Source organism: Chrysochloris asiatica, unplaced genomic scaffold (genome assembly GCF_000296735.1).
Source record: "Chrysochloris asiatica unplaced genomic scaffold, ChrAsi1.0 scaffold00003, whole genome shotgun sequence".
Lineage (NCBI taxonomy): Eukaryota > Metazoa > Chordata > Mammalia > Afrosoricida > Chrysochloridae > Chrysochloris > Chrysochloris asiatica.
The window spans coordinates 1558538-1571888 of NW_006408521.1; the positions used below are offsets into that span (position 1 = coordinate 1558538).

The 13351-nt window shown below is 41.3% G+C and overlaps 1 protein-coding gene across 1 annotated transcript in view; it reads right to left on the bottom strand.

The window, feature by feature from the left end:
- The window catches only part of UBE2D1 (ubiquitin-conjugating enzyme E2D 1), a 53576-nt gene extending 46268 nt beyond the window's left edge, over nucleotides 1-7308 (bottom strand). Inside the window, exon 1 of the mRNA XM_006831101.1 lies at nucleotides 7092-7308. Within this exon, the coding sequence (XP_006831164.1) occupies nucleotides 7092-7115 (24 nt within the window). The 5' untranslated portion in view covers nucleotides 7116-7308. The remainder of the gene's footprint in view (nucleotides 1-7091) is intronic.
- Nucleotides 7309-13351: the final 6043 nt, after the last annotated feature.

The window sequence follows — 13351 nt, forward strand, 5'->3', positions numbered from 1 at the left end:
TGTGAAAGCTGGATAGTGAATAAGGAAGACTGTAGCAGAATTAATGCCTTTGAATTATGGTGTTGGAGGAGAATATTGAAAGTGCCGTGGGCTGCCAAAAGAACCAATAGATCCGTTTTGGAAGAAGTGCAGCCAGAATGATCCTTGAAGGCCACAATTGCCAAACTTCATCTCTCATACTTCAGACATATTGTCAAGAGGGACCAGTCACTGGAGAAGGATATCACGTTTGGTAAGGTGGACGGTCAGAGAAAAACAGGAAGACCCCCAATGAGATGGATTGGGCAAGTAGCAGCATGGATGGACTCAAGCATGGCAATAATAGTGACGTTGGCTCAGGATCGGGCAGTGTTTTGTTCTGCTCTGCATAAAGTCGCTATGGGTCAGTACCAACCTGATGGCATCTAACAACAACAACAACAACACTGTGATGGCTAGAGTCCCGGTGTGGCACTGTAGGATAAAGATCAGTTTGAACCATTAGGTCAGAGGTTCAGATTCACCAACCGTTCCTTAGAAAACCTAAACAGGGTTGTCGTGAGTCAGAACCGATTCTACAACACCCTTGCTGTATAGGGTTTCTGAGTAGCAACTGGTAGGTTTGAACTGCCAGCCTTGGAGTTCGCAGTACTGCACTGATCATACAGCTCCACACCAGTAGTTTTTGTTGTTTAGTGCCATTAAGTCAGTTCCGACTCACAGCAACCCTATGCAGTGTTTCTAAGGTGCGGCTGGTGAGCTTGAACCATCGACCTTGTGGTTCAAATTGACCTTGCAGTCCACCATTTTAACCTATACTGCCACACCAGGAGCAGCACTCATTAAATGAAAAAAAGAGAGTTGATATGTTTCCTACTTGTATTTCAGAGTACTTCAGCAAATAGAGATGCTCCGATTCTGCTTTACTGGAGGCAATCCCACATCCTGCTTACTTTGGTTTTTAGATGTGCCTGGCTTCCTAAAATAGGCACAAACAGCCGTATTTAATTGTATTTATTTCCACAGAGACAGACCTAAGACCTTTTTAACTATAATAGATTGCCTTAGCTTTTTACACCTTCTTTGAGATAGAGAAAAAAAAATACATGGAATTAGGGGCAAAAAAACTGAGTTAAATTACAAGCACTTAAAAGCAGAGATTTTCGCATGCAGGCTTAAAGAGTGCTTTCTATTCTTATCTCAAGGTAAACCATGTATCTATCAAACAGAATAAATACCATGCTCCACTTTTTTTTTAAGGTACAGCCTCCTCTTGAAAAAACCTGGAGTCTTGGATTTAATCTGGTAATCTGAAAACTTAATGTATCTGTGCAATCTGAACAACTATTATTCAAACAACTACAGGAACTAAACATCTGTATCAATTCATAAATAGTTGTCTAAAATGAAATCTCTACAGTGAAAAGATACATTTGATAGAACATTTATGAGCCTACAACCAATTTTTCTAAATCCATTTGGAGGAGAATATTTTAACGTGATGGAACAAAGATGTGCAAAGCTATGTTCTTCATTTAGGATGCTAAATGATCCAGTGTACATTACTCCACAGCAGAGATTTACAATGCATAATCAACACACTGAGGATGCGTCAGTGAAAATGAGTAAGTAAGCCAAGTGCTTAATTATAACACCACTTTACATTTGTATAGAACATTCTAGCTTGCAAACCACTTATGACTATAATCTCATTGACTGTAGATGTCTTTTTGTTTAAGCACAATATATATGAAGTAAGAGTATGGAATCTGGAGCCAACTCTCTGGTTTGGAATCCTACCTCTGCTACTTACTAGGTATGTGTGATCCTGACACTGTGCCTCAGTTTTCTTATCTGTTAAATAGGATAATAACCATTTTTTCTTTTGTGTCTACTAAGGATTAAATCAATTAAAATTTGTCAAGCACTTACAATAGTGCTTTTCCCAGTGACCATTATATATACACTTGTTGTTGTGTGCTGTTAAGTTGGTTCCGATCCATAGCAACCTTGTATAGAGTTTCCAAGGAGCAGATGGTGAGCTTGAACCGCCAACCTTGCAGTTCAAACCGACTTTGCAGTCTAGAGCATTAATCCACAGCATCACACTAGGACTCCATATATACACTAGCTCTAGCGTAAACGTCACTGTATGGATGAGGAAAGCGAAGCTAATTTAAGTCAAAGAACCAGGAATAGAAACTAAACCTTCTTCTTCCATTTGATGTTCCATCCACAAGGGTTATAGCTATTTTAAGTACCCTAAGGTTTTCTAAACTGACATAAATAGTTACAGTTGGATCATACAAATCAAAAGATTCACTAATTGGAAATAATTAGAAAGTTGTATTTTAATTTATGTTACCAAGTATTTTTAACCTATATTTTGTTGTTGTTATGTGCCGTGGAGTCAGTTCCTACTCATAACGCGACCCTACACAGCGTTTCCAAGGCTGTAAATCTTTATGGGAGCAGAACGCCTCATCTTTCTCCCGCGGAACTGCTAATAGTTTCGAACTGCTGACCCTGAGGTTAGCAGCCCGATTTGTAACCACTATGCTACCAGAGCTCCTTTAGGTTAAAACAACAAAACAAAACAGATGTCACTGAGTCAACACCAACTGATGGTTATCCCTGTGTGTGAAGTAGAGCAGCACTCCAGAGTTATGAGTAGTTGAATTTTTGGAAGCAGCAGATCACCAGATCTTTCTTCTGAGGTACATTTGGGTGGATGCAAATGTCTGCTAGCAGCTGCGTACATTAAATCAAATGTTCCCTTTGGAAGACAGAACAGGACACCAAGTATATGCTGCCTTATTTGCAAAATAAAACTTTTTTGTTACTTTTCAAAAGAGACAAAAAGACCTATCATTTTACATCTCACTAAGCACTCCACGAACCACAAGGTCAGTAGTTCGAAACTACCAGCTGGTCCGCGGGAGAGAGACGCTCCTGTAAAGATTTACAGCCTCAGAAAGCCTGTGCAGGGTCGCTATGACTCGGAACTGACTCCATGGCACATAACAACAGCAACAAGCACTCCACAGACTCCTGGTGTTGCAATGCAGGATAATGCCCTGGACCATAAGGTCAGTTTGAACCACAAGGTCAATGTTCAAACCCACCAGCCACTCCTCGGAAACCCTATACAGGATTGCTATGGGTAGGAACTGACTGAAGGTATTTAACAATACCAACAACAACGAAGCAAGGTCAGTTTGAACTGCGAGGTTTGAACCACAGGTCGGTGGTTCAAACTCACCAGTCAATCCTTGGAAACCCTATACAGGGTTGCTATGGGTTGGAACAGACTCTACGGTACTTAACATCAACAACAACAGTCTGATGACTGGAGTCCAGGTGCGGCATTGTAGGATAAAGCACTGAACTAACTGCAAGGTCGGTTTGAACCGCAAGTCGGTAGCTCAAACTCACCAGCTTCTCTTTGGAAACCCTATACAAGGTCACTACTCACTTTGAGTAGAAACCAACTCGATGGTACTTAACAACAACGGACTGATGACCATTACTTTAGCATCGTCATCAAATTTTTAAAAATCTAGAAGAAAATATATGAAAATGATGATAATGGCTTTCTTGGTTAGTCTCTTTTCAAAATATTCAGTACTAGGATATAACATTCATCATTTTAAAAAAGATTTCCAGTGCAAGTTTTTCAAAGATGTAACATATTATTGATAGAAGAAATATTTAGAAACAAATACTAGAAAATAATACATGCATAGTTGAAAAACTGCCCTCTTTCTTCAGAAATGTTTTAGGTGTCCTTCTTCAGACCTTCTTCAAACTTCTTCCCTGTAGTGATTTAGGTGACTGTGATAACATCTTTCACTGTATCTAAAAATAGGGCATGAGTGTGTAAATTTATGAGTTGAAATGCAAAACTGGCACAGAATGTCTAAATTAGAATATTAAACCATTTAGTATAGTCTGGCATAAAACAAAGAGGCCTGATGGCACAGTGGTTAAGCAATGGGAATGCCAACTGAAAAGTTGGCAGTTCCAACCCAGCCAGCAACTCTACTGGAAAAAACACCTGGAGATCTGCGCCCAAGAAGACTCCGGCCTAGAACTCTTACAGGGCAGTTCTACTGTGTTTTATAAGGTCTCTGTGAGTCAGACCCAACTCGGTGATACACAACAGCCACCTCCACAAACTACATTTTAAACAATGATATTTCTATGCTTTGTATATACAATTTGAATGTCAACATCTTTAACCTTTTCATAGTGAAGAAGTGTGAAATCCTGAACTTTTTAACCTCAAATATGCCCAATCACTTTGTCTTGGACAAAGCACTCTTCCATTCCAGGCTCCATGTTTGAACACTGAAAAAATAGAGAATAGATTATCAGTGGCTCTCAATCTTCTTTCTATTCCAGTACAACTCAGGGATTCAACATCTCTCCATTTCTCAGCATGGGCACAGTTTAAATTCTGATACACCATGCTAGAAGTTGTGCCCTGCCCCTGCGCTCCTGAGAATCACCACACTGGCGGGTTCTCTCAGGCTCTACACAGCTCGCAAGTCTGCCACTTTTGCTGTTTTAAGTGAAACTGCAATCCAATGACCTGAAGGTTATACAACAGTGTTACTTTAATAGGCTTAAATGGAAAAGGCAAAAAGTCAGTAAACATTTTCATTTGCTGGACTATGCAAGATTCAAATAATAATTTGTAGCATGTTGGTTTCAAAGAGTGCTTTGTAATCATCCTCACGGCAAACAGCTTCCCTTACCTAAACCTGAATCGGCTTCTAATTAGGTTGCTGTTATTGTTAAGTACCATCAAGTCACTACCGAATCACAGTGACCCTGTATAGGGTTTTCGAGGAGCCGCAGGTAGGTTTGAACCACCGACCTTATGGCTCATAAATCAGTGCCATACCAGGTGGGTGGACAGAAAGGAAGGGAGAGTAGGGAAGCAATAAAAATAACTCCCCCTGGGTTTGAGGGAATGCCTTGAACATATGATTAAAAGACAGATTTGTCTAAATTTACTTGCCTGATGATAAAAAAGAGAAGCGAAAGACTGACACATGGAGAAGTTATGTGATCCCAAAAGTCTCCTTCAAAACAACAACTGGACACAGGTGTGACATCGATATTATGTAAAAGATACTTTGTATAGGACAACTCTGGTATAAATGAATATTAACAGTTACTAAAAGTAACTTTTTAGTACTTTTGAGGTGAGTTTATACAATATTATAAACATAAGCATAAGCTCAGTGCATTATAAATATATACATTGACTCAACTAACAAAAGTTGCCTGGTGTGATATTTACAGATAACATCCCTATTTCTTTGACTATCCACTTACTGTGATTCCAAAGTAATTAAATGCTATGGTACATGCAATGTCATATGAAAAATTCCTCCAACTAGGGAACCAGAATACTGAGTTCCTGAACTTCCTTGGAAGATATGTTCGATCCAAATGTGAACCACATTACGTCATCATGAATAAGTTTACAAGGTATAGCCAAAGTGCTGACTGTAGTTTCAAATTTAAGATTACATAAATGAAACAAGAAATGTGTAATTACATCATCTTCAAATCAGAAAATATATTACTCAACAAATACTGACTGTTAGGTGTTTTGCTGTGAAATGACCTGTACATGCTAAACAACCAAAAAAATGGCTAGGTCTAAAAGGTGCTGTCCTCTGTGCTTAAGGATGTCACCAGTGCTGACTCAGAACACAATGTGTGCACATCTCCATCACTGCCCTAACAACTAAGTAGTACCCAACTGTTGTTGACACAACTTTGGTTCACGATGACCTCACAGGTCAGAGAACTGTGCTCCATAAGGTCTGCAATGGCTGACCCTTGAGATGTAAATCTCCAGCCATTTCTTCCAAGGCACCTGTGTGTGAACTAGAACCTCCAGGAGTCTTTCTTTAGCAGTTGAGTGCCTTAACCCATTAGCACCACCTAGGGACTCCAACATATACTACTGTTGTATTGATTTGAGGTTGAAAATTTGATAAAAAATCATTTTCAAAACACACTGTCCAGTGTTGGCTTAATTTGCAGAATGTACTCGCCACTTAAAAAAACATTCACAGTGTTCCTAATACGGATTGTAACTGCAACACCTAAAACTTGGGTCAGTGAACAGACTAAACAACCCAACAAGAAATAAAAGTGAACAAAAAGAAAAAGTCCAAATCCCAGTTTAGTACTATGTTCACACTTGAAACAGTAGCAATAAAAATATACAAGACAATTCTTTGCACAGAACTGGGACGGATAATTACTTGTTAAATGAATACAGACATTTCTTCCTCATTCTATAGCCATGTGTCAAAGCATCTAACAATTTAATTTGTGGCAGTTTCTGTTGTGTCTCGAACTTTACATATAACTTTATCATAGGGGAAAAAAAACCTGTTTGGCTTCAGTCACCATGAATCACAGCCAGGAGGTCTCATCTTGTGTATCAGCAACTATGTTTTCACTACAGCTATGTGACCTCAAGTGGCAGCAGCAGAGGCACCAAAATAGAAGGGGCAGGAGAAAGAGACTGACTTCTCTGCCCCCAAAAGGGTTGTTGCAGTTCATTCGGGCAACTGAGCAGAAGAAAGAAAGAACAAATCTAACAGCTCAGAGGATAAAGGCTGCAGGCCCACCACACCTTCAGAGCCCTCTCCAGGGGCCCGGAGAAGCAAGAACATAAAAGACGACAGGCTTAAGAAACAGCGTGCAGAAAACAGCATGACAGGAGCCAAAACTAGCCCAGTGTAGGGCAAAATCCAGCCGTGACCGTGAGGCACAGATTCTGGGGAAGGGCTGGAGATCGAGGAGGATCCCCAGCCGTGGGATCCTGGAGCAGCTTCGGCGCCAGCGCGCAGCGGGCCCCCGATCTCTAGGCATCTCCGGTTTCCAGGGACCTGTCTCTGCTCCCACCTCACCTGTCCGGTACCCGCTGACCCCGCGGGTGCTGCCGACCCCTCGCCCCCACCCCTGGCCACCCTCCCATCCCGTGTCCTTCCGGCGGGTCTCTCGGAACCCTCATCCGGGTCGACGTGGGTAGGGGTCGATGCCCACCCCGCCGCCCCAGGCCCGGCCCCGGCACTCACTTTCTGAATCCGCTTCAGCGCCATGGGTCAGGGAGGGCGACGGGGACACCGGCCAGCGGGGGGCGACTGTGGGCTCGGGGGCGTGGGGTCGTCGCGGGCTCGGCTCACTGGCTGCTCGCCTGGCTCAGTCCGGTGGGTCTCCCGCTCGCCGCTCGCTAGCTCGCTCCGGGCGCCTGTGTCTGTACTGTGTGCGCCCGAGCGCGAGAGTGCGAGTGTGCGGGCGGGGACACCGGCGAGACTCTTTTGTTTCCGCTTTTGCTTCTGGGTAGGAGCCTGCGCCCTCCCCGCCGGCGCCCCGCCCCGCCTGGCACACTGGGAAGTGTAGTTCTGCGCCCTCTGCTCTGCTGCCAGGGCGACGGAAACCGCAAACCTCCTGCTTCTAAGCGCCGGCCCCTGACTAAGTGCTGACCTCATCGAGGAAGCCTGGGGTTACAACAGCCGGCACTGGAGTTCGTCTGTTTTTACTTTGAGACAAATCACTTAACTGAAGATTCCCATCTGTAAAATGGGGACAACACATGAGTCAGTTTAGAATTTGTTGTTGTTGTTGTTAAATGCCATCGACGCATTTTTGACTTATAGGGGCCCTATGTGTATAGGGTTTCCTGGATTCCTTATGTGGCACTGTAGAATCAACCTTGAACTTCGAACCAAAGGTTGCCGGTTCAAACCTACCAGCTACTCCTCGGAAACTTTATACAGGTCCGCTATTAACAACAATAACAGCAGTAGGGTTTCCAAGGAGTCACTGGTGGGATTGAACCGTCGACCTCAACAGTCCAATGATTATCCTACAGCGCCAAACCAGGACTCCAGAAAAAACTTATGTTGCTATTTTTGTTGTTATTGCACGTACAGTCGGTTCTATCTCATAGCAACACTGTATAGAGTTTCCAAGGAGCAACTGGTGAGTTTGAACCGTCGACCTTGTGGTTCAAAACCGACCTTGCGGTCCAGTGCTTTATCTCACAGCTACACAAGGACTTACAGGAATTTTTAAATCTTCATAAAAATAATCATCCTTATGGAACACACCACAGCTGTTACACATTTCACTAGTTTCTCAAATACATGCATCGCCTCAATTTCCTGCTCTCCAAGACGCTCTGGTAGCGTAGTGGTTACAAAACGGGCTGCTAACCTCAAGATCAGGAGTTCGAAACGACCAGCTGCTCCGCGGAAGAAAGATGAGGCTTTCGCTCCCGTAAAGATGTACAGCCTCGGAAACCCTGTGCAGACTCACTATGAATCAGAACGGACTCCACTGTACTTAACAACAACAACATGAAGTCCTGGTGTGGCGCTGTGGATTAATACGCCAGACTGCAAAACCATTCGAACTGCAAGATGGGGGTGATTCAAGCTCGCCAGCTGCACCTTGGAAACCCTATACAAGATCACTATGGGTCGGAACCGACTCGATGGCACTTAACAACAATATATGCATGGGGAACGCGATGGCACTTAATTAATTCACGACTATAACACTACTTTTATTTACAGCCTTAGTTCCTGTTTAGGAAGAAAAAAGGAGCTTTGTTTATCCAGTTTATCCTGCTTGCCTACTTTTCCAAGTCAAGGGTAAATTATCCCTTCAGCTCGGAATTCTCATCTCTGCTTTCACCATTCTCAACTTCCCTTTGTTTAACAGTGCCGGCTGAGAAGTCCACTAGCTCTTCACTCCCTCGATAGTGCACCCATTAATGCCTGGCTTCTGCTTTCTACACTACTAGAACCCATTTTCACCAGGATCACCCCATTCACTCCCTAGTCTTTGTGGTATTTTTGCACCATTTGATTGATAGCCTTCCTTTGCTATTTAAAATGCCGTCTACCTCTAGCTTCTATAGCCCCAAGAAAGTTGAGTCTTCTCCTTTTTCTGTCACTTTTGTTGAGCTCGTCATAGTAACAATATGTACAACAGAACGAAACTTTGCATGGTCCTGTGCCATCCTTAACAACTGTTCTTATGTTTGAACCCATTGTTGCAGCCACTGTATCAATTCATCTCGTTGAGTGTTTTTTTTTTTCACTGATCCTCTGCTTTAACAAACATGGTGTCCTTCTCCTGATAACATGTCCAAAGTACGTGACACAAAATCTTGCCATCCTCACTTATAAGTAGCATTCTGGCTATTCTTTTCACGAGACAGATTTGTTCCTATCTCTGTCATTCCATGGTATAGTCTTCACCAACACCATAATTCAGGGCTTATTTGTTGTGGAACTTTGTTACCAAGATTCACTGATAATTCCTCATGATTGGAATACCAAAGTTGGATACAAAGAAGAAGGGTCAGTAGTTTGGAAATATGGCCCTGGTAATAGAAATAATGCTAGACATACCATGATAGAATATTGCAAGACCATAGTCTTATTTATTCCAATATGCTTTTCCAACAGTATGAGTTGTTGTAAAGTACCGTTAGGTGATTCTATATGTGGCCTTCACCACATGTAATACACAATCAAATTGACTACATCTGTGGGAGGAGACTATAGAGAAGCCCAATAGTATCAGCCAAAACAAAGCCAGAGACCAACTGTGGAATTGAGCATCAATTGCTCATATGCAAATCCAGGCTGAAGGTGAAGGAAATTAAAACAAGTCAATGAGAGTCAAAATATGATCTTTAATATATCCCACTTGAATTTAGAGACAATCTGAGGAACAGATTTGATGCATTAGATACAAATGGCCAAAGACCAGAAGAGTTGTGGGATGGCATCAAGAAGATCTTAAAGGAAGAAAGCAAAAAGTCATTAAGGAGAAAAGAAAGACAGAAGAGATCAAAATGGATGTCAGAAGAAATTTTGAAATTTGCTCACCAGCGTAGAGATGCTAAAGTAAATGGAAGAAATGAGGAGGTAAAAGAGCAAACAGAAAATTTCAAAGGGTAGCCCGGGAAGACAAAATGCGTTATTATAATTAAATGTGCAAAAACCAGAAATTAGAAAAACAAAAGGGAAGAAAACACTCAAGCTAAAAGAACTGAAGTAAAAAATTCAAGTCTTGAGTTGCAATATTGAAGGAGTCTTGCTGTGGCACTGTAAGAAAAGCATTGGATTGCTAACCTTAATGTCAGCAGTTCAAACCCACAAGCCGCTTTCTGAAAACTCAATACAAGTTCACTATGAGTCAGAACAGACTCAACAGCAGTTAACAACAACATGGACAAAATATTGAATGATACAGAAAGCATCAAAAGAAGATGAAAGAAATACACAGAGTCACTATACCAAAAAGAATTGGTCAATGTTCAAACATTTCAAGAAGTAGCATATGGTCAAAAACCTATGGTATTCCCCATGTAAACTACCATATAATTCACAATAAAACATTAAAAACAAAAAACCCTATGGTATTGAAGGAAGAAATCCAAGCTGTGCTGATGTTATTGGTAAAACAAAACAAAACAAAAACAAGGCTCTAGAAATTGATGGACTACAAATTGAAATGTTTTAACAAATTGATGCAGTGCTTGAGGTGCTCACTAGTCTATGCCAAGAAATTTGGAAGGCAGCCTCCTGACCAACTGATTGGAAGCGATCCATATTTGTGCTCATTCCAAAGAAACGTAATGCAGAAATCACCTCATAGTATCATTAATATCACAGGCAAGTAAAATTTTGCTGCAGATAACTTAAAAATAGTTACAGCAGTCTGTCAACAGGGAACTGCCAGAAATTTAAGCCAGATTCAGAAGAGAATGTGCTATTTTTACTGACATCAGATGGATCTTTGCCTAAAAGTAGAAAATATCAGAAAGATGTTTAGTTGTACTTAACTGATTTATGAAAGGCATTCTACTGTGTGGATCCTAACAAACTATGGATAGCATTGTGAAAAATGGTTATTCCAGAGCACTTAGTTGTGCTCATGAGACCCTATGTTGTTATTATGTGCCATGGAGTCGGTCCGACTCATAGCAACACTTACAGGGTTTCTGGGGCTGTAAATCTTTATGGGAGCAGAATGCCTCATCTTTCTCCCGTGGAACAGCTGGTAGTTTCAAACTGCTGATCCTGAGGTTAGCAGCCCGATTCGTAACCACTACGCTACCAGAGCTCCTTCATGAGAACCTATACATACATCAAAAGACAATTGTTAGAAAAGAGCTGAAAGTTTTAGAATGATATGCACCAGAACTGTATTATTTCACTATACTTATCCAATCTGTATGCTGAGTAAATAATCTGAGAATCTGGATTATATAAAAAAGAACATAGCATTAGAAATGAAGGAAGAATCATTAGCAACCTGCCATATGCAGATGACACAACCTTGCTTGCTTAATGTGAAGTAGACTTAAAATACTTAGGCATATGAAGTGATTGAAAATACTACGATGGCTTGGGTCAGGTGCATCTTAGTCCTCAAACTGATATCTTTGCTCTTAACCAATTTAAAGAGGGTTTTTAAGTAACTTTTCATTTAATGACTGCTTATTCGATGAGTATTGATTGTGGATCCAATCAGTATTAAGTCTTTGACAACTTCAATATTTTTGTCGTTTATCATGATGTTATTTATTGATTCAATTTTGAGAATTTTGGTTTTCTTTACATTGAGGTGCAATCCATACCAAGGGCTGTAGTTTTTGATTACCACTAGTAAGTAGTATAAGTCCTTCACTTTTAGTAAGGTTGTGTCATCTGCACACAGCAGGTTGTTGAGTTTTTCTCCAATTCTAATGCCACGTTCTCCTTCATATAATCCAACTTCTCAGATTATTTGCTCAGTGTACAGATTGAATAGGAATGATGAAAGGATACAACTCTGGAACACACCTTTCCTAATTTTAAGCCATTCAGCATCCCCTTACTCTGTTCTAACAACTGTCTCTTCATCTATGTACAGGTCCCTCATGACCACAATTAAGTGTTCTGGAATACCCATTCTCCATAAAGTTATCCATAGTTTGTCATGATCTACACAATTGAAAGCCTTTGCATAGTCAATATTGTTATTGCTAGGTGCCATCACATCAATACCGATTCATCATGACCCTATGCACAATAGAGCAAAAAACTGCCTGGTTCTGAGCCAGCCTCATTTGAGCCACTGTGCCATTCCATCTCATTGGAGCCTTCCTCTCTTTCTCTGATCGTCCACTTTACCAAACATGATATCCTTCTCCATGGACTCTTTCCTCCTTACAATATGTCTGAAGAAGGAGAGACAAAGTCTGGCCATCCTGGCTTCCAAGGAGCATTCTGGCTGTACTTCTTCCAACAAAGATCTGTTTGTTTTTTTGTCAGTCCATGGTACTTTTCATTTTCTTCTCCAACACCGTAACTCCAGTGCATCGATTCTTCTACTGTCATCTGTATTTGCTGTCCAACTTTCACATGCATATGAGGCTGTTGAAAAATGTCATGGCTTGGGTCAGGTCCACCTTAGTCCTCAAACTGACTTTTGCTCTTCAACATTTTAGGGTGGTGGTGGTGTGCCATGAAGTCGGTTCTGACTCATAGGGTTTCCAATGCTGTAAATCTTTATAGGGTTTCCGAGGCTGTAAATCTTTACGGGAGCAGAAGCCTCATCTTTCTCCTGTGGAACCGCTGGTAGTTTCGAACTACTGACCTTGAGGTTAGCAGCTCAACTTGTAACGATTATGCTACCAGAGCTACTCTTTAACACTTTAAAGAGGTTTTATATGGTAGATTTGCCTAATAAAAGATGTTGTTTAATTTCTTGACTGCTGCTTCCATAATTGTTGACAGTGGATCTAAGCAAAATGAAGTCTTTGACAACTTCTATCTTTTCTTCATTTATATGGATTGGTCTAGTGGCAAGGACTTTTGTCTTCTTTACATTAAGGTGCAACCCATACTGAAGGTTGTGGTCTTTGATCTTCATCAATAAGTATTTTAAGTCTTCTTCACTTCCAGCAGGCAAGGTTGTATCATCTGCATATCTTAGGTTATTAATGAGTCTTCCTCCAATCATGATGCCACATTTTTCTTCATATGTGTGCTTATAGTTGTATTTAATTGCTGATTGTCTGTTAGTGTACTCTTAGGCACTCACCATTTGCCTCCTGCAGGTGTGATAACAGAATGGAAGTATATGTACCATTCTCTGTTTATCATTCATGCAGCTTAGTTTAGAAAATGTTTGCTTGATGTTGGGTGTTGTCTTTGATCAGGTGTCTAGCAGCTGATATTGGCTCTTGCCCAGTGGGTGGGGCTGCAGAAAGCACAGTGTGGCTACGTGTGTGGGCATGGCTGCTGTCTCGCATTGTGTAAAGCATGAA